We start from the raw sequence: 22,291 nt of genomic DNA, 5'->3' as shown, positions 1-22,291 counted from the left end.
CCCTTGTCTTTATAGACTTCAATAAATAGCAAGATAATAAAGCTATATACTAATATTTAAAAGTATACTACTATATTTTATAACATATATGTTGTGGGGAGAAAATAAAGCAAAATATAATATAGACGAAAGAATTCGTGAGAACTTGTGTAGGTTGTTTATTTCAAAAGAAAAGTAAAGAATGATCAAATTCCCTCTTTCTACACGGAACTATCTACTGATATTTATATGTTTTTCTAATTTGTAATTCAGTGTGTGCTTAAGTAATCTTTATCATGATGAGTCATCTTCCAGGAGTATTGTTCTTCTGGAAAGATCCGGAAAGACCAATTGATATGATACTTCTCCAGTCAGATCAGTCCAAGAGTTTCGGTAAAGAAGAGCATTTATGCTATTGGTAATATTTTAGTATTCCGACCCAGATACTCGGGTAATGTTTCATAATATTAAATAGTTGTAGTTGTAGTCTCTCAATTAAGTATTTGTATAATAAAAGAAATATGTAGATGAAATATAATGATGCCATATATATAATGTATATGTATTTGTATATCCCATGTCATGGTGATAATAATAAATAATCAATTATGTGTATGATGATCTGTGTATTAGATAATATCATAAAGGGAGATTCGTTTGACTGGAATAGCTGAGGATATTATTTTATCCTTCAATCTTACTCTCAGATTCAGCAGTAATCAATACTCATTCACAACAGATAATATGTATATCTCACTCTTATATCAGCTCATCTGCAATAATTTGACATTAAATTTCCGCAACCTCCCTTCCTCTCAAATATTGATTACCATTGTTGTGGGGAGAAAATAAAGCAAAATATAATATAGACGAAAGAATTCGTGAGAACTTGTGTAGGTTGTTTATTTCAAAAGAAAAGTAAAGAATGATAAAATTCGATTGTCTTTCTACACGGAACTATCTACTGATATTTATATGTTTTTCTAATTTGTAATTCAATGTGTGCTTAAGTAATCTTTATCACGATGAGTCATCTTCCAGGAGTATTGTTCTTCTGGAAAGATCCGGAAAGACCAATTGATATGATACTTCTCCAGTCAGATCAGTCCAAGAGTTTTGGTAAAGAAGAGCATTTATGCTATTGGTAATATTTTAGTATTCCGACCCAGATACTCGGGTAATGTTTCATAATATTAGATAGTTGTAGTTGTAGTCTCTCAATTAAGTATTTGTATAATAAAAGAAATATGTAGATGAAATATAATGATGCCATATATATAATGTATATGTATTTGTATATCCCATGTCATGGTGATAATAATAAATAATCAATTATGTGTATGATGATCTGTGTATTAGATAATATCATAAAGGGAGATCCGTTTGACTGGAATAGCTAAGGATATTATTTTATCCTTCAGTCTTACTCTCAGATTCAGCAGTAATCAATACTCATTCACAACATTATCCTCCACCAGATTCAACAATACCTTTTGTTGATTCGGCAATAAAACATTTCATTTACTATTTCATTGTCTGGCCAATTGCTTATTTTATTATAGTCAATCATGCACATAATTTTTGTACTTTATGGAGATCTACACTGTAAACTCAGCTTTGTGGATTACGTGTTCATTTTTTGTTATTTTAATTTTTTGTTGCTCTTCTTTTGTGTAATCTTTCTTCTCTACTCAAAGTGGTAGGAAGTGTTCTTTTCTTGTGCTCATCGTTATTGTTACTTTTACCATTTAGTCTTGAAGTGTGAACTATTTTCTTTTTTGAGGATGCACTTTTGTTAATCAAGTCTTCAGCTCTCTCATTCTCTAAACGTTCCAACTCTCTAACTTTCTTCCAATATTTTTGTACAATTGTGGAATCGGTAAAGTCTTCAGCCTTTTGCCATGTATTAGCGCGTTCGCCATAGCCAGCCCATTTGACCAAATATTCTCGTTGACCAGCAGTACCACGATGATCTCGAATGTCTTCAACTTCGTAGAGCTCATTCTCAATTGTTGATTCATCGATGGTGACCATCTTGAGTTCTGAGGGTGTATAATTTCGGTGTAACAATTCACCTTGCTCATCCTTTAACTCATACGATCCTCCTTTATTCTTTCGAACCACTGTATATGGACCTTCATAAATAGGTGCCAATTTATTTGATCGATGTGGTAATCTGACCATAACGTGTGTTCCTTTGGGGATGTCGATTAGGATATTTTTGTGATCATATTTCTTTTTTAATTCCTCATTAATCCTTAACACACGTTCGTTAATGGCAGGGAATATAATATTTTCCATATGATCAATCTGCTTCTCTAGCTCATCAATTGTAACTGTGGCTTTTGGAAGAGAGTATTTATCTTTGTCACCATACTCATCAGGCACATTGACTCTGCGAGCATACATTAATGAAAACGGCGCACTTAGTGTTTTTTGAGGAATATGTCTATTGATACACAGCTGAACAATCGGTAGATAGTGACACCAGTCATTGCTGTTCGCTCTCATCATTTTACGTACAGTATTCTCTGCAATTTTTACACTGGCTTCGGCAATACCATTTCCTTGTGGGTGATATGCTGTCGAATATCTTCGATCAATCCCAAGCTCTTTAGATAGGCTTGACATTAAAGAGTTTCTAAATTCCAGACCATTGTCACTTTGCATTACTTTGGGAAAACCATAATCTCCAAAAATCTTTATCAATGCTTTAGCTATTGTTGTTGAGTTCTTGTTTGGCAGTGGTCTCAAGATAATGTACTTGGAGCATACATCAACCAGAACTAACATGTACGTGTGTCCATCCTCTGATACAGGGAATTCACCGCATAAGTCAATTGCAATATGATCAAATGGTCGGAATGCTACAACATTAGTCAATGGGTGATAGCCTTTCTTGCTAATATTGTGTTTCTGACATTCAGGGCAAGAACGAATAATCTCTTTAGCCTCTTCATATATATTAGTCCAGTGTAAGCCTTGTGAATGAAGATCATTCACTATAGCTTGACTTCCAAAGTGACCAAACGAATGTGCTTCTTTTAGTAAGCCATTACGCTTTTCTTCAGGAGGTGACATATAGTCGGACGACTCTGAAGCATTTTCGACGAGTTGCGTTGCAAGTACATTTAGCACTCTGTCTTTACTATATTTTTTCTTTTGAACAATAACTCTGTTTTTAGCTTGAAAGTCATTTGTTCTGATTTTTCTCAATCCATCATCCTCCACCAGCTTGTCACTATCCTCTGGAGGATACAAGCGGCTTAGCAAATCAGGTAGTTTATTCAACAAACCAGGAATATGGACCACTTTAAAATCAAAGTCAAGGAGTGTCTCAATCCAGCCAATCATCATTGGATTAGCGATTTTTTTGAGTGTGGAGATAAATGAGTGCTCGATGATCAGTAAAAATTGTGAACTGTCGGCCCCACAGAAATGGACGGAATTTTTCAAGCGCCAAAACGACTGCATATAATTCTCTTTTAGTTGTGCTCCATCGTCGCTGCGATGGGCTTAAGGAAGTTGATACAAAGCTGATATATTTATCACGCCCTTGTTCATCTCGCTGAAACAATAAGCAAGCTGCTCCATAAAGGGATGCATCTGTGGCCACATACATTTCACGTGACATATCTGCGTAATGAAGAATTAAATCTTGGTGCAATATGTCTTTTAGTGCTTTAAAGCTTTTCGTCTGCTCATCTGTCCATTGACCAGACACATTCTTGGCATGACTCAAACGTGAAATAGGCTCAGCTACCTTCGAAATCATAGGAATATAATCTCTGAAGTAATTGATCAAACCCATGAATTGCTGAATCTGTTTCGCAGTTGTAGGAATAGGCCATTTGTCAACATTTGTCAACTTTCGCTTATCAACCTTGGTGCCTGTCTCATTGACGACAAAACCAAGCAATCTCACTGAATGTTGAAACCAGACACACTTTTCCGAGTTCAGAATCAACTTCGCGGATGACAATTTTTCAATAACTAATTTTACGTCTTTGACATGCTGTTCAAATGTTTCACTGGCAACAATACAATCATCAACAAAATTCTGTACACAGTCAATCTTATCAAATAAAGTAGCCATGACATGTTGAAATTGTGAAGTAAGCATCTTCAAGCCAAAACAGCCTTTAATAAAGCTATACTGTTGCCCATCTAAGTGAGTGAATGTCAGTTTGTGTACATCCTCAGGTGCAACTTTGAAACGATGATACGCATTGGATAAGTCGAGTGTGGTAAAGAATTTCTTTCCACTTAAGTTTTGAAATATTGTTTGAATTTTTGGAATTGGATAATTGAATGTGGGAGGTAGGATCTGATTTAACAATCGCACATCTAAACACACTCTATGACTGACAATCTCACCAGCTTTGTTTCTCTTTGGAACAAGCAACATTGGACTGTTGAAGGAAGTGTTGGTCTTGGACTTGACAATAGTTCCTGTCTCAAGCCATTCTTTTACTTGCTTGTCAAGTGTTGGTCTTAGAGCGTGCGGTATAGGATACTGCCGTCTGTAAGCCGTCGCACCTTCCTTAGTAGGTAAACGAATAATAGATTCTGATAAAGGACAATATGACTCAACGGGAATATTCTTATTTTCCTCCAGTGATGCTTTAATAGAGCTCATAAATTCTGCTCGTTGCTGTGCTGTGCCAGCTGGCGAATTATCAGGTTCAAACTTTTTCTCTTTATCAATATTTAGATTTTCATAAATGGCGGCATAGTCTTTTGCATTATCTGAATGGACATATTCTCCTTCAATATCATATGCAACATTAATTAATCCAATATTCATCTTTGCCAAAATATCTCTTCCAAGGAGGATATCAAAATTAAAACCCGTATTAAACTCTAACACCTCTGGTGCATGCTTAAAGGTGATGCCATTTATATATTTAAAATTTAAAGGATCAGTTTTTCCTAATCTCTTTGTACTACTATTCTTAGACAGAAAATTAAAGGAACCAATTGAAGAATTTATTTTTGTTATTTGTAAATTGTTATTTAAACATTTCAAATTTATAAACGTGCGGGAACTGCCTGTATCGATCATCCCGATTAACTTCTGGTTCTCTATTATGATTGGAGTTACAAGATTAAACGCATCATTAGCTTTAATTCTTCTCTCAATTCTGTCAAGTAGGTACTTACATTCAAATGATATTTCCTCCATGTCTTCATCTATCCTGTCCTGGATCGTCTTGAGCGTCTGCTCAGACTTATCCTTTGCGGGAGACTGGGATACCATGAGAATTGGCTCATTGTTCTTGCTTTTGCAGACATGACCATGGTAGTAGTTTTCACCACAACGTCTGCAAGGATTGCGACTGTTGGAACTACTGGCTTTGTTCTTGCGGTTGATCAAGGTAAAACACTTGCTGGACTCATGGGTCGGGTTTTTTCCATGGTGCGAGCAGAAAAATGTCTTCTCATGCTTGGTTATCTTGTTGGAGTGGTGAAGCTTCTTTCTGGGATGTTCCTCGTTATTCTTCTCAGGTTGCCCACGGGAACCAGGAATCAATCGGGTCGCCTCAGCATAGAGCCTGTTGTCATCCCCAAGGATGTCTCTGCCGATCTGCGTGATCTGCTCTACAGTCCAATCACGCTTGGACTCCCCATTGGGACCAGAGCGGGCCATGGTAACTCTTACCAGTGTTTGCACTGATAAGGTCAGCGAGGCAAGGAAGCGATCAGCGATGCGAGCATCGTCTTTGGGTAAACCAGCATTGTAAACCGCACGGAGGAACTTCTTCGAGTAATCACCGATGGACTCAGTGTTCTTCATCATCATTGTAAAGACCTGGTCTGTGAATCGCCGAGACACCAAGCTGGAACCATGTCTTTTGTTGAAGCATGATTTCGCCGCCTTCCAATCAATACACTTCTTAAGATCCATCTCTACCCATCCGTCATCAGTGTGAGGCAGGCAAAGTGGGAGGAATTTCTTCCAAACTCTCTCGATGTCCAAGGAAGAAGACTCGATCACATTCTTGAAGGTACGTAGGAAATGTCCAACTGATTCAAAAACCTCTTCATTTGGGAAGGGCTTAATAATACTGGAGGCCAATTGGAATTTGGGAAGATCTCTTCTGTTGAGAGTCAACCCTCCTTCACGGCCAGCTCTCTCTGTGTTTGTACCAGGAGAGGCAAGCATCTCGCTGCACTTTTCAAGGCTAGTGATTGCCAATCTTGTGCGCTCGATCCTGCGGAGTGCATCATCAGCTGCTTGCTCATTGTTTGCTACATGAGCAGCGCTGAAGGCCTCGATATGGTTGCCCAATTCAGCCTTGAGAACGGCCACACAGGAGGAAGCAGTTGCTACTTCTCTACCAACGGGAGGGGAACCAGAACCAGAAACGGAACCAAAACCAGGGGCAGCATCCGGAAAGAGGACGGGCTCACTCAAGTCAGAGAATAATTCATCCGCAGACATGGGGGACAAGGTAGCCTCCTCAGGAACAGGGGTCAAACCAGCGGGAAACAAGTCAGCAGGAGAGTTCATTGTAGTTCACGAAAAAAAATGTTGTGGGGAGAAAATAAAGCAAAATATAATATAGACGAAAGAATTCGTGAGAACTTGTGTAGGTTGTTTATTTCAAAAGAAAAGTAAAGAATGATAAAATTCGATTGTCTTTCTACACGGAACTATCTACTGATATTTATATGTTTTTCTAATTTGTAATTCAATGTGTGCTTAAGTAATCTTTATCACGATGAGTCATCTTCCAGGAGTATTGTTCTTCTGGAAAGATCCGGAAAGACCAATTGATATGATACTTCTCCAGTCAGATCAGTCCAAGAGTTTTGGTAAAGAAGAGCATTTATGCTATTGGTAATATTTTAGTATTCCGACCCAGATACTCGGGTAATGTTTCATAATATTAGATAGTTGTAGTTGTAGTCTCTCAATTAAGTATTTGTATAATAAAAGAAATATGTAGATGAAATATAATGATGCCATATATATAATGTATATGTATTTGTATATCCCATGTCATGGTGATAATAATAAATAATCAATTATGTGTATGATGATCTGTGTATTAGATAATATCATAAAGGGAGATCCGTTTGACTGGAATAGCTAAGGATATTATTTTATCCTTCAGTCTTACTCTCAGATTCAGCAGTAATCAATACTCATTCACAACAACCATCATATCTTGAATAGAGTTCTTTCTACTGTTCAAAAGTCTTACTGGAGAATAATTTCTGATAATCTCCCTTTTGCTCTTGCAGATATGTAGAATATATTAATAGTAACATATAAATAGAGCAGTGATATTGGATATACCTGAGATATGCTATATATTTACAGTAACAAAATTAATAATATTATAATTTATTCACACACATAATATTTATATAAAAGCAGCACGTACTGTAAGAATTGAAAAGGTAGTAGTTAAAATATATTCAGTTCTGTCTTTATTTCACAAGGGTACTTAAAATATTGAATTCAAGTAGAATTTTGGGATAATATATATTTTCTTCATTGCTCTATTTTACATTTTACTTTTCATTCTTTTCATTTATTTTCCATCATAGATGAAAGATTGAAATCAGAGTTTCAATTGTTTAATATTTTCTTTCTCTTATTTTCTCCCTTAATATACATGTTTTAACATTATATTTTGTTCTCATTTAACTTTAACTTGTTTAATTGAATAAATGCATTTCAGAAAAAAAAGAATATTAAAATTAAAGACAACTAATCAGAAAACGTGTTGATTTTAGTGATTTGGTTTTTGTTGTTGCTTTTTATATTGATATAATATGATACATCTTGTTAATTTATCAAGAGAAATGCACAAAAACAAAACAGAGAATAAAATACAATAGAAGAATATGACATATGCTACGTTGGTTTGTGTGATATAAGCATTTGTAAAAGAAAATATATGAAAAGGAGAAAAGATTGGTCAGACCAACACTTGTAGCCTTTGCAGCAAATAGCAGTGCTCTTCAGATCAAGGAACAGAAAAAAATATATAGACAAATATTAATATTTGCAAAAGATAATTATTACTGAATTGATTTGTTTGGGATTGTATAGTTTTTATAAAATAATTAGATAGCATGGTTATTGAGATAATTTAATAGTTTGAATAATAATAGTGCATGTAAATTAATATGAACGCTTGTTACTTTTAGAATGAGATGATAAAGCTTGTGGAAATAACCTTGATATAAATAAGTGATGAAGAAAGTAAAGATTAGAAAAAACTTAAGATAGTAAAAGCTTGAAAGCTTGTTAAACAGTTAATTGTGTCGACCAGATATAAATATATCAAATGAGTTTGGCCAAAAACAAACCTTTTCCAAAGCTAACTGTGTCAAATAATAAAGATATATATATAAAGAGAGACACAGAGGTATTCTTATCTGTTGTATTCTGTGCTTTGAGCTTAAAATACGCATTATTGTTCTGATTCCATTATATCGACTATATCAGAATTTGATATATTCTAAGATATATAGTTAGCTTGATTAGATATAAGAATCGCTATATTTTTTTGATAAAATAATTATAGATACTGTATATTAAAAATAATGAAAAAACAGAAGGGTTGCATAAAGAAAATAAAAAATTTCAACTAGGCTCTGTATCAAAAAGTAATGCTATTATCATAGAAAGAAAGAGAAAAAAGAAGGAATATTTATACATACTATTAGATATGTAAAGTTACTATAGAATATTTATCATAATTCTTTAAATAAATGATTTGACAATTTTGCAGCAATATATACATACTAGAGTATCAAAAATAAAGATTCAATAGTTAGCTTATTGTACTTTTACTATCACAATTATAAAATTAAAATTTTGCCTTTGAACATAGCTTTAAAGTGAATAACCCGTATTAGCTAAGACACGTTAATGTGCACTATAATAATAATACTTTAATTAATTAAAAGTAAGAGAAAACTCTGTATTTATAGCTGACAAGAGATATTGCATATATATTTAAAATTGTATAATTTTGTTGTGGTAGTTGAAGTTTTTGAAGTTGTTAAAAAGAATGCAAGATTTGAAAGTGAGGAACAAAGATTCGTGAGAACTTGTGTAGGGTTTGCTTATTGAGAAAAGATTTGGTATCAAAATTTGACGAGGTTTCTACACTGAACTACCACTGCTATTTATATTGTTTTGGACTGGGAAAATTATATGACTGGGGTCAGGTAATCGATCCTATCTGAGCCTTATTCAGAGGAACGTGATCTTGGGATAATTAATGTATGATTAATTATATAAAGGTGTGTAGTCCCAATGAAGTGTTAACATCAAAAGTAAATGTGTTTGTGAGTCATAAGTATACTTGTAATAATTCATTGATGTATCACATATTATGATGATATCATTATATAAAATATAATCACTATTGTGCATAATAAACCCGTGTTAAATAATAAAGTAGTTGGTAGACATTTTTGACTGGAATAGCTGAGGACTTATATTATTTCCTTCAGACTTATTCTCAATTACAGCAGTAGTCAATACTCATTTACAACAAATTTAAATATATAAGAAAAGATTTTCGAGAAGCATTAAAATATCAACTCATTTAATAATGAATATGATATTATTCTCTCAGAAAGGGTGATTCTTTAGTTACTTGTATTTCAAGATACTTTGTGAAATGAAACTAAACAGGTTGTGATCAGAAGACTTAATTACCTTTCTTTATTTGTTTGGCGGATTTTTAAAAAAAAACAGGATGAGTATTAGATGAGATAAAAAGTGTGTAAAAAATATTTCTACAAAGACATACAAAGGTTATTTAAAGCCAAACAATATCCAAATGTTCTCAGTGCCAGTACTATTCAATGTATCTATCAGGCAATACCAAGACGTTCTTAAAAAAATATGTGACAAAAAGTATAGAACTTTCACTAAAAACATAGGGCTCTTTATTTTCACATGAATTTGTTTTGATTTATCCTAAATAGGTATTTTACGCCTTATTTACTGCGCCATCCCCATTTTTTCTCTTATAACAATTGATACAAATCCCTATTGCCTGTCTACCCTTTTCTTCCTTCCCTTTTTCTTTTCATGGTCTTTGGTTTCCCACAGGTAGGAAAAATGCATTTCAATGTCTATATATTTCCATTCATATAAGACATATATTAATATTAATAATGAAAATGCATCACACACATGACTTCTAGTTAAGTTGCACACTATGATGTCCAGTCTAATAGCAGGTAAAACATTTTATACACACAATCAAACTTTGACACGGTCAACTACTAACTACAGCACAATGTTTTTTGTACCTGTTTTCTTTTTGATCATATGTCCAAAATCCATTCCACTGTGGTTCACGAAAAAGTCTTTCATGTCGAGTTCATGTACAAGAAAAACTAGGTCGATTTCCAGCACAGAGAACACCTGGACAATTTCATGTACAAGGAAGACCAGTGCAATTTCCTGCGCAAGGAACACCTGGGCGATTTCCAGCACAAGAACCATCAAGGCGATTCCGTGCACAAGGAACACATGGGCGATTCCATGTACAAGGAACACCAGGGAGATTTCCTTCTCAAGGAACACTTGGGCGATTCCATGTACAAGGAACACCAGGGAGATTTCCTGCGCAAGGAACACTTGGGCGATTCCATGTACAAGGAACACCAGGGAGTTTTCCTTCTCAAGGAACACTTGGGCGATTCCATGTACTAGGAACACCAGGGTGTTTTCCTTCTCAAGGAACACTTGGGCGATTCCATGTACTAAGAACACCAGGGTGTTTTCCTTCTCAAGGAACACTTGGGCGATTCCATGTACAAGGAACACCAGGGAGATTTCCTGCGCAAGGAACACTTGGGCGATTCCATGTACAAGGAACACCAGGGAGATTTCCTTCTCAAGGAACACTTGGGCGATTCCATGTACAAGGAACACCAGGGAGATTTCCTTCTCAAGGAACACTTGGGCGATTCCATGTACAAGGAACACCAGGGAGATTTCCTGCGCAAGGAACACTTGGGCGATTCCATGTACTAGGAACACCAGGGTGTTTTCCTTCTCAAGGAACACTTGGGCGATTCCATGTACTAGGAACACCAGGGTGTTTTCCTTCTCAAGGAACACTTGGGCGATTCCATGTACAAGGAACACCAGGGAGATTTCCTGCGCAAGGAACACTTGGGCGATTCCATGTACAAGGAACACCAGGGAGATTTCCTTCTCAAGGAACACTTGGGCGATTCCATGTACAAGGAACACCAGGGAGATTTCCTGCGCAAGGAACACTTGGGCGATTCCATGTACAAGGAACACCAGGGCGTTTTCCTGCGCAAGGAACACTTGGGCGATTCCATGTACAAGGAACACCAGGGAGATTTCCTGCGCAAGGAACACTTGGGCGATTCCATGTACTAGGAACACCAGGGTGTTTTCCTTCTCAAGGAACACTTGGGCGATTCCATGTACTAGGAACACCAGGGTGTTTTCCTTCTCAAGGAACACTTGGGCGATTCCATGTACTAGGAACACCAGGGTGTTTTCCTTCTCAAGGAACACTTGGGCGATTCCATGTACAAGGAACACCAGGGAGATTTCCTGCGCAAGGAACACTTGGGCGATTCCATGTACAAGGAACACCAGGGAGATTTCCTTCTCAAGGAACACTTGGGCGATTCCATGTACAAGGAACACCAGGGAGATTTCCTGCGCAAGGAACACTTGGGCGATTCCATGTACAAGGAACACCAGGGCGTTTTCCTGCGCAAGGAACACTTGGGCGATTCCATGTACAAGGAACACCAGGGAGATTTCCTGCGCAAGGAACACTTGGGCGATTCCATGTACTAGGAACACCAGGGTGTTTTCCTTCTCAAGGAACACTTGGGCGATTCCATGTACTAGGAACACCAGGGTGTTTTCCTTCTCAAGGAACACTTGGGCGATTCCATGTACTAGGAACACCAGGGAGATTTCCTGCGCAAGGAACACTTGGGCGATTCCATGTACAAGGAACACCAGGGAGATTTCCTTCTCAAGGAACACTTGGGCGATTCCATGTACAAGGAACACCAGGGAGATTTCCTGCGCAAGGAACACTTGGGCGATTCCATGTACTAGGAACACCAGGGAGATTTCCTGCGCAAGGAACACTTGGGCGATTCCATGTACTAGGAACACCAGGGAGATTTCCTGCGCAAGGAACACTTGGGCGATTCCATGTACAAGGAACACCAGGGTGTTTTCCTGCGCAAGGAACACTTGGGCGATTCCATGTACTAGGAACACCAGGGAGATTTCCTGCGCAAGGAACACTTGGGCGATTCCATGTACAAGGAACACCAGGGAGATTTCCTGCGCAAGGAACACTTGGGCGATTCCATGTACTAGGAACACCAGGGAGATTTCCTGCGCAAGGAACACTTGGGCGATTCCATGTACTAGGAACACCAGGGAGATTTCCTGCGCAAGGAACACTTGGGCGATTCCATGTACAAGGAACACCAGGGTGTTTTCCTGCGCAAGGAACACTTGGGCGATTCCATGTACTAGGAACACCAGGGAGATTTCCTGCGCAAGGAACACTTGGGCGATTCCATGTACAAGGAACACCAGGGAGATTTCCTGCGCAAGGAACACTTGGGCGATTCCATGTACTAGGAACACCAGGGTGTTTTCCTTCTCAAGGAACACTTGGGCGATTCCATGTACTAGGAACACCAGGGTGTTTTCCTTCTCAAGGAACACTTGGGCGATTCCATGTACAAGGAACACCAGGGAGATTTCCTTCTCAAGGAACACTTGGGCGATTCCATGTACAAGGAACACCAGGGAGATTTCCTGCGCAAGGAACACTTGGGCGATTCCATGTACTAGGAACACCAAGGAGATTTCTTGCAGAAGAACACAAACGGGATTTCATGTACAAGGATTCCCGAACGATTTCATGTACAAGGACACAAGGACGATTTCATGTTCAAGGACACAAGGTCGATTTCATGTACAAGGACACCAGGACGATTTCATGTACAAGGACACAAGGGGGATTTCATGTTCAAGGACACAAGGTCGATTTCATGTTCAAGGACACAAGGTCGATTTCATGTACAAGGACACAAGGTCGATTTCATGTACAAGGACACCAGGTCGATTTCATGTACAAGGACACCAGGACGATTTCATGTTCAAGGACACCAGGTCGATTTCATGTACAAGGAAACAAGGACGATTTCATGTGCAAGGAACAGTAGTACTGGTTAAACCATTCGCAGTTTATCTGCGAGGTAAGTAAATGCGTACACACACACATTTTTTAACATGACAAGTATATTAACTTTATAATATATTTTGCTTTTACTTCTCTACTTTTGCAGTGATCCCTGAATACCTCGTATTCTATTGGTCACGATATATCAAAAGGAATATACGTAAACATTTTCATGCAAAATGTGTATATCATGGTCTTTAACAGTGAGTCTCCGGGCTCTTTTCCAACTCGCTCATTGTAGACGCCTTATTTATAGGGCTTGTCTTAATATGAGATTCTGGTTTTTTTATTGAACGCACTGCACTCTTTGGCGTCTAGTCATTGAGTTCGCTCAAGGTACCATGGCCTAAAATTGGTCCGTACTTTGAGCGATTCTACCTGCATTTACTGCAGTGGAAAAGAAACCAAAAGGGATTCCGTCTTGGACTTTATTGTTTGAGATGGAGAAGCTCCAATGTTTGAACCGGGGTAGACTTTTGACTGCTCTGGATTGTGAACTAGTGAACTGCTTTTCCAGACATACCAACAAGTCAGTAGCCTTCACTCCCTGGAAAAGGTTATTGGAGGGTGCAATCCCCTCACCTTGTCTTGAGTTCTTGTCTTTGTGTTAAGTAGCTTCCGATGAGTCGGGTTGTTTTTACAAACACCCTAATCCCGGTGAAAAGTTTCATCGAAGGCTAAATATACTTATAAAAAACCAACTGAACACAAGTACCGTAAGGGAAAGTAGCTCTTAGTGTAGAGCATACTGGATGTTAAAGACCTTCCTGAGCCACTCATATGAAGGCGAAAGCCGGATGAAATCCACGTCAGTTTTTTCTGTGTTGTGCGGCACATAACATGGAGAAGACTGAGGAACGCAGAGGTAGCTTTATGCTATTTTCTTAGGACGTTGGATATTGGCTCTCCGGATTTTGTCCTTCGGGACATGTCAAGATTGTCACAGAAAGGTGCAAGTATAAGGGTGTATCACCTGGATGCGTAGAGTTTTTTTTAAATTCGTTGAGCACCTGGACGTGAAGTAATGCAGATAGATCAACCAGTACGATCTCCTGTATTTTACTGCTTCCTGTTGAAATGATCCCTGTGCTTTTCAAGTCCCTCATTGCTTAGACTTTGACACTTGTAACCCACGCTCTGGTAAACAGAACTGGACATGAGGGACGAACCCGAAGCAAAGTTAAGGTGCCTAAGTAAATGCTATGCTGTTCACTTGGGTGTCTCAGACACCTGTCCCGAGCAGTTTGGCATTAAAGCATTTCACCGATACTTTGCCGTCATGGTAAATTTGATGCCATGCCGAGTAGGCAGGAATGAGGGTTGTTGAGAAGCTTGGGTGTAAACTTGAGTGGATCGGCCTTCAAGCGCAGGTCTTGACAAAAAAAATCTTTGATTTTACTTTTGGGATTTATCGGATACACTTTAAAAACAGACGAACGAATATTTTAATACAATATTCAGTACTGGGATCTGTTTAAATTTTTATTCATTTTTTACAACCAAGGTATGTGTATATATATATATTTATGGACTCGTACCAACAATGAACATCATACTCATTAAGTTCTGATAAATCAATAGTACAATTTTTTTACATTGGTCCCTCGATAATTTCAAGGCTCTGGCAACCCTCCTTCTAAAAACCAGGCTAAACTTTCACAATTCTCGGTAATTTCACTTTCACAATAATTTTTAGCCTGAATCCTTAATGAGAAAGAATTTCAGCCAATCGAGTTATGATAATAACTAGCTGCCAACTTTTTTTTTAATTGTATTTAGGGGTACTTCTAACAAAGCGTGTTTTGACACTCCCTCTATCTTCATCGGTGAGTATATAATCTGCACTCCTTAATTTCATCCTTCAATTATTTCAAGGCACTTAGTCCTCGCGTTGGCCTTGAAGTTATCGAGGGACCACTATAACCTTCTTAGTTTACTTGATCTCCTTTCACTTAACAACCCATGCCTGAGAACATATAAATATGAAGATATAGTTTTTTTTTTAGAATATTTAATAGTTAGATTAATCTTCATCAACCCTCTTCATCTCATGTATGTCATTAACCATTGAAATTCAATTAGGCATTGGCACGCAATTAGGCATTGGCATGCAATCAGGCATTGGCATACACTTGATATTACAAACACCAATCCGAGTAATATTTTATTCCATATAGGTATTTACCGCCACATACTTAAAAGCTTTTGATGATTAACCTCTTTTTCTTTTTCACTCTTCTGGTGGAATATTCTTATGAGATCTCTATAGAGCTAAAATCTGGGCTAATTGGCAGCCTTACTATTACTATAAAATTATAACATTACTTCCACTCTTCTGCAGTATTAATCTTGTGGCAGGGAGCATTATCTTCTTAGTAGATAGACTCGCTATTGTTACCTTCATTAAGAGCTTACATAGATAGGAGAATATTAATTTTCATTAGCTCATTGCGTGTGTCTTTGAACTTTCGGCTGACCCAAACATATTGTATCTTTCTAAATATTTTTCTGTATCAATTATGTAAACGAATTGCTCAAGTCGTGGCCGCAAGAAGAATATAATTTTTATAGCTGGCGAAGAAATTACTTGAAAAGCACAAGAATTGTAATAATCAATCCCAACTGTATTTATCTATTTAAATTTCTCTCTCTTTCTTATTTAGTATTAATTATTCAAATAAGCGTAGTTTACCACCAATCCTTTAGTAATAGCTTAGCAACATCTTACTAATTATCGAAATAACCATATAAACATCAAAAGATAAAAGTAATTTAAGTTCTCCTTACACACCACTTTTGTTTTTATTTTATTTTTCTTTAAAAAAACAAGCTGCGAAATACCAATATGCGGGCTAAGGATTTGTTAGAGAAGAGCAATACCTATTCTTATCTTTTCTTTAAGCTTTTGGGCCACTTCATCATATAAACCAACACTGCCTATATCACCTTTTGGAGTGTAAACAATAATGATACAGAACTTATGTAAAATATGTCAAGGTTTAAAGCCATGCTTTTCTCATTATACATGTACTATTATAGCATTACCTAATAAGATGTTGGATTTCTAATCCAAAGAGCTTTATAGATATATAATCAATAAGCTTTAACTGGTAGCTTACAAAAAACTATATATTAGTAAGTTAATTAAAAGAACAAGCTGTTGTGCTGTTGGTAGTAGGTATGTTGAATAGTTTTGGCTGTGTGTGTGTGCTGTTTCCATTATGATCCTAGGATCCAGTCGATTAATATTTGCGTTTTCAGTAATACTGCTATATTTAAAGGGTTGGACGATTTTCTTGATTAAATACTTGACTCACAGGGATAAAGAAAGAAAGAAAGAAAGAAATGCAGAAAAGTGTCACATTTTGAATGTGGTATACACATTGTAATTGAGTGAGACTCAAACATCAAGCCCAGAAATTCAGATGTGATTTTCTAAGGAAACTTTGTAGACAAAACATCCAGTCGATTAGTTGTACAGCCGGATCCACATACAGCCTATACTATTGTCGTTGGAATATCTTTACTCACTTGCCCCTAGCCTTTTCAATACAATCAACTGCATTTCGACAACTTCCAAGCCTTAAGATTAGTATATAACTATACACAGTAGACAAATGTAGATAATATGTTTATCATATAGCAAAGTAAAGTGTGTGTGCATCAGTGTGTAAATTAATATTGGTATACACATCTCCTTTTCTTTTAATGCAAAATTTACAATAGTGAAATACATTAGAATAATAACCTAGGTGGGTTGTCCTTTAGTAGAGATGAATATGTCATTAAAGCTCTTTTCTTTGAAATATCTATTTATATAGGTGTGTGTACTATATAAAAAAAAAGCTTTATAATCCAAAGAAATTTACCAATATCAAATTAATTAAGAAAAAAGACCTAGCCTATAAGATACTTTAATGCTCCTAGAACTTATTACTTTAATTCATAGATATAAAGGCCTGGAATGTATAAAAACACACGCCGAAATATAACCGTTTTTTCTAATAGATAATAAAAAAAACACCCTCTATATTCGATGTACTAGATCTGTGTTGTTTATTAGTGAAATATTATGGATCAAAATGAACATCAACATCCATTTATACCAAGCAAATCAAGTTTAGAAAAAAAAAAGTCTAGTCTTCAACTTTATAATTTATAAAAAAAAACACAATGCTTGGATCATTGATGCAAAGAAATAAAGGTATAATATACAATCTACGAGAGATGGGACTCTATTATTATTATTGTTGTTGTTGTTGTTGTTGTTGTTTTAAGATGTTGTCTCAGCAGACGGCTTGGGTTCTTTTTTGATAAGTATGTAGAGATATACATCATAACCACCGATACCAATGGGGATAATAGAATCAGTTGTCCACATATCTTTGGACCAAGAATAAGCCAGCACTCTATTGAACAATTTTTGACCCTGAGTAACAATAAGCGCCTTTCCATGAGTAGGCAATACTCGACCTATCTGTTTGATAAACTTTGGATACAGCTAATAAAAGAATATTAGATATTGTTTCTCAAGTATAAAGCAATAAATCAATAGGAAAAAGAAAGAATCACTTTAATTTTCATTTCAATATAATCTAGACGTTTACCTTTTGAATAGCAGAATAGGATCCTTCGCGTAAACCCCAGGGCCAGTCTAAATATCAATAACTGTGAATACATAGATGCATAGATATTGTCCTTTATGTATAGATATATAGTGGAATTCAAAAAAACTAAAATAAAGAAATGTTCACTTGCCACAGACAACAGTATCAATACATCCAGAACGGAGGGCAAGACAACGGCCATCACCAACCATCAAATCCACATTGTTTACACCGGAATGTTCAAGATTTCCCTTTGCCTTTACGCAAAGTGTTCTCAGATTTACTACCGGCACAACCTCTCTTAGAATACTTTTATACGTATATATTTTATACTTTTTTTTTGGATTTCTTACCTTCACTACCAATCCACATTGTACTTGGATATTTAGAAGCACCTTCAAGAGGAATTGTGCCCTTTAAACACACACACACACACATGTATATATATATATATATATATATAAGTAGGTATAGAGTTATAAGAAAAAAGATAATAGAAAATAGTTTAATGATAATAAGAATACAGAATATATATATATCGTCTTTACTAGAGTAATATAAAGAAGAAGGAAAGAAAAATACACACACATGCATAGATCTAATGGTTTCTATCTAACAAAAGATGCTTACCGTACCACAGCACATATCCAGAATAACCTGACCTGGTTTTGGATCTGCTAGTCTTGCCAAGCAATAGGCAATACACGGATTCAAACTGGTTCGTCCAACATGCACACGGTTGCGATATTTTGGATCTTTGATTGGAATTGTCAAGCCGAGCAAGAGAACAATAGGACCATCCTCTCCGTGGTCAGCACATGAAGCCAGTCGTTCCAACATGGCTTTTTCAGTCGACCGGAACCAAAGCGCGACCACCTCTTGATCATACTCTGTCAATTTGACCTTCCAGTCAGGGTGTCTCTGACTGAATGCAAATCCGATGTAACCTGCCAATTTCTGTGATTGTGCACTGTTCTTTAATTGGCCTTTGTGAAATGTTGCTCTAAATGTCGGAGCAAGATCACTGCTATTTGAGCCTGAGGCTATGCTCACTGCCTCCAAAGCATTTTCCCAGGGACTGGCAAGGGTTACATCATTGGTGAAGTCGTATGTCAGTTGAGGATCATCGAATGTGCTTTGAGGGATATTGGTTTCAGAGACAACTAGAGTAACGCTGTACACGCTCAATAAGGTTGCTGACTTGAGGGATTGTATTATTTGGGACGGTTTTGTGGTCTGAACCATCAAGTGCACTCGTCCTGTCTTTGGTTCGCTGAGAAAAGTCGCTTCCTCGGTGATCTTTCCTTTTAGTGATTCCTTAATGTCATCAACAGCTACAAACTCAAGACCTTATGAAGCATACAAGTTAATCATTGAAAATGAGTTTACCAATGTACAAATAAAAGCTACCTTCTGGTACATGCAACACTACATGAAGGGATTGAGGGTTTGACATTATATATATATATATTATTTGGCTCTTGCTCTTGACTAAAATATATATATAAATATAAAAAAAAAGCGAGTCAATTGGCCTTTGGATAGGTTAAGGTGACTGGCTGTGCTTTGTGTTTGTGTGTGTGTGTGTGTGTGTGTGTGTGGATAGACATAATTGAAACACAGTTTATAAAGACTTCTTTATGTTTAAAGAAGATGTGCATACCACTATAGATTATTAGTAGTATTATTACTGATAGTATTATGATTTTAGATATTTTTGAACGAATGAATGTGTATTTGATAAACAACCGATTAAATAAACGAACCGCCATAATTTGATAACAACCCTATCAATGGCATGAATCCGTATCAATTCCTAGAATGAATTATTATTATTTTCAAAGAGATGTTAATAATTTGTGTTTCATTTTCCTAATTGTTTGTTAATTCATTTACTTATTTAATTAGTTTTATGTGGTCTTGGCCTTGGCCTTTTTGGCTGTAAATACCCTGTTGTTCTTTATCTCTTTGTGCATTGAAAATAATCCCTTTACTTTACTCTTCTTTACTTTGTGCTCTTTACTCGACTCTCTTGTTCAACAGTATAACGACGCACACAATAGTTTTATACTTTCAATCTTACTACTTCTTCTCTTATTCTATATATATACACACACATATATATATATATATATAGTATTTTATTTTAAGTGTGTGCGTGTGTGTATATAGTACGTAGTGTGTATAGTGTATAGTGTATATAGTGTGTGTACTATTCTAGTATGACACTCTCTAGTGCACCCAAACCCCCTCCGATTGATACCTCCGTTTCTTCTCTCCGACCCGATCCGGTAATACGCCAACCCACATGTCCCCAAAGGCAATCAAGTTATCTCTCCGCAAAAAGCACGCCAAACCTTACACATCCTCCATACCCTCCACCTCCACCTCCTCATTCTTCCCACCCGCCGCGTACTGCCACACCCCACGCATCGTTTTTCCATTCTCGTCAAAGACATCAATTTGTCCGATCGGTGTCTTCGTTTTCACTCTATAGCCATTTTGCAGGAGAGGATTTTGACACACATCAGACAACACGGCCAAGTATTGTTGCAGAGAAGAGAAGGAGTTTTATTGCAGAAGGGAGTAGTGCTTTTAGTAGACATCAAGAGAGGATTGTTGACCTCCGGAGCCCAAAAGAAAAAAGGGAAACTGAAGAAGACGAGGAGGAGGAAGATGATGATGATGATGTACCAAAGGCATCTGTAACAAAGGCTATGTTTATGTTTCTCAAAGCATTTGTTGGATCTGGTGTTTTATTTCTTCCCAAAGCGCAAGTATCAACAAAGAAATGATAATGTTGTTTAATTCTTGTGGTTGTGGGAATACTAACATAAGATCTGTTAATTTTGACATACCTTTTTTTTTTTAGGTTTGCCAATGGTGGTCTTGCTCTATCTATAGTGCTAATGTTAGTTATCGCGGTTATTTCTTTGGTTGGCCTTTTGCGACTGGTTGATGCCCAGAATATCGTGGGTGGATCGTATGGTGATATGGGAGGGATATTGTATGGAGAGCGAGTCCGATACACCGTCTTGTTCTTTATTGCTGTTTCTCAGCTAGGCTTCGTGTGCTCCTACCTGGTGTTTATATCCGGCAACCTGGTGAATGTAGTAGATGTGTTGTCGAATTGTGCGGCCCATCTGGACCAAAAGTATTATATCTGGATTCCATTGATTTTAGTACTTCCACTAGCTCTTGTGAGACACATCGCCCGGTTATCATTCACAGCTATCATCGCCGATGTGTTTATTCTTTTTGGCCTAGTGAGCGTACTCTACTTTGCATCTGTCGAATTGACTGATGGGGGAATTGGACCGAATGTAAAGATGGTCAATCCATCCAGTTTTGCACTCATGATTGGGACAGGTAATAAAAGCCAATCAACAATCAACAAAGGCTAAGGCTAATTTTTTGTTTATTTATTTATCTATCTATCTATGTATGTACTTCTTATCAAGCAACATTTTCGTTTGAAGGAGTTGGACTAGGTAATCAATCTAGTTTGGATAGTGTGTTCTAAATACTAATATATAAAATTAATAGTAATTCCAATTGTCGAATCCATGCAAAAACCCGAACGCTTTCCGTTTGTGGTTACCCTGGGCACTATGATTGTCTGTGTAGTTTATGTACTGATTGGCTCCATCTCGTACCTCGCTTATGGCGACCATATTCAGGCAGCTGTCATATATAATTTCCCTCCATCCAACCCACTGACCATCACAGCCCAGACCTTTTATTCAATTGCAATTATTCTCACGCAAGTAAATACGAGACCAGTGCTTATTTTTATTTATTTTTAAAAGAAAAAGACAAATTAATCTTATGTTCATTAAATTACAGAACCCCATTGACTCTGTTTCCAGCCACAAAGATCCTTGAAAATGGTCTCTTTTGGAATCGACAGTCAGGTAATCAAGATAGGCGCGTGAAATGGCTAAAGAACGCCTTCAGACTTGGCCTGGCATCTTTCTGTGCATTAGCTGCTTACTCTATTGGTCCTGCTAATTTAGACCTATTTGTCTCGTTTGGTAATTATTTTTTTTTCTCAAAAAAAATTGTGTGCGTTTCATACTGGCATGCTTATTGATATGCGTGTGCGTGTGTCTTTTTTGTTTTTTATTTTTTATAGTTGGATCTGTGTTCTGCGTTCCCTTGTGCTTTATATTCCCAGGTATAGCTGGTTATTAAGGGTTAGTCTAATTGATTGAAAATAATGATTTATCTGTGTGTGTATCTTTCTTTTTAATCTTTTAGGGATGTTCCATTACAAGATCTCAACAAACCTTCAAGATAAAGTGATTGATATAGGGTTAATGGTATGGGGCAGTATCATTCTGGTTTACACTCTATATGTCACCATAGACTCCTTCCTTTATCCCCTCGCAGGCAGTGCAGGCATTGTCCCTTTTTGTCACCTTTAAAATAAAAATAAATATATATATGAATCTC

General features: G+C 36.9%; 4 protein-coding genes across 4 annotated transcripts; 3 read left to right on the top strand and 1 right to left on the bottom strand.

The window, feature by feature from the left end:
* Positions 1-275: 275 nt before the first annotated feature.
* PHYBLDRAFT_164349 (hypothetical protein) lies at positions 276-1,379 on the top strand (the record flags this gene model as incomplete). The annotated part of the gene is made up of 4 exons (XM_018434991.1): positions 276-397; positions 627-694; positions 991-1,098; positions 1,339-1,379. The coding sequence occupies 4 exons, from the start codon at positions 276-278 to the stop codon at positions 1,377-1,379; spliced, it is 339 nt and encodes a 112-aa protein (XP_018295476.1).
* Positions 1,380-6,704: 5,325 nt separating this feature from the next.
* On the top strand, positions 6,705-14,556 carry PHYBLDRAFT_141323 (hypothetical protein; the record flags this gene model as incomplete). The annotated part of the gene is made up of 7 exons (XM_018430565.1): positions 6,705-6,798; positions 10,364-13,170; positions 13,234-13,245; positions 13,548-13,685; positions 13,747-13,796; positions 14,118-14,179; positions 14,378-14,556. 7 exons carry the CDS (start codon positions 6,705-6,707, stop codon positions 14,554-14,556), a joined length of 3,342 nt encoding a protein of 1,113 aa, XP_018295475.1.
* A 2,702-nt stretch (positions 14,557-17,258) lies between these two features.
* On the bottom strand, positions 17,259-19,315 carry PHYBLDRAFT_179856 (hypothetical protein). Its single transcript, XM_018438223.1, has 6 exons — positions 19,247-19,315; positions 18,467-19,185; positions 18,190-18,250; positions 17,988-18,119; positions 17,837-17,883; positions 17,259-17,730 (listed from the first exon to the last, which is right to left on the bottom strand). Exons 1-6 carry the CDS (start codon positions 19,290-19,292, stop codon positions 17,503-17,505), a joined length of 1,233 nt encoding a protein of 410 aa, XP_018295474.1. The 5' UTR covers positions 19,293-19,315; the 3' UTR covers positions 17,259-17,502.
* Positions 19,316-20,144: 829 nt separating this feature from the next.
* PHYBLDRAFT_60567 (hypothetical protein) lies at positions 20,145-22,263 on the top strand (the record flags this gene model as incomplete). Its single annotated transcript, XM_018440661.1, has 8 exons — positions 20,145-20,164; positions 20,334-20,555; positions 20,709-21,205; positions 21,298-21,327; positions 21,383-21,488; positions 21,683-21,870; positions 21,972-22,013; positions 22,097-22,263. 8 exons carry the CDS (start codon positions 20,145-20,147, stop codon positions 22,261-22,263), a joined length of 1,272 nt encoding a protein of 423 aa, XP_018295473.1.
* Between the last annotated feature and the right edge of the window lie 28 nt (positions 22,264-22,291).

Source organism: Phycomyces blakesleeanus (genome assembly GCF_001638985.1).
Source record: "Phycomyces blakesleeanus NRRL 1555(-) unplaced genomic scaffold PHYBLscaffold_4, whole genome shotgun sequence".
Lineage (NCBI taxonomy): Eukaryota > Fungi > Mucoromycota > Mucoromycetes > Mucorales > Phycomycetaceae > Phycomyces > Phycomyces blakesleeanus.
The sequence above is the reverse complement of the archived record's forward strand: the minus strand, read 5'-3'. Positions and strand labels throughout refer to the sequence as shown.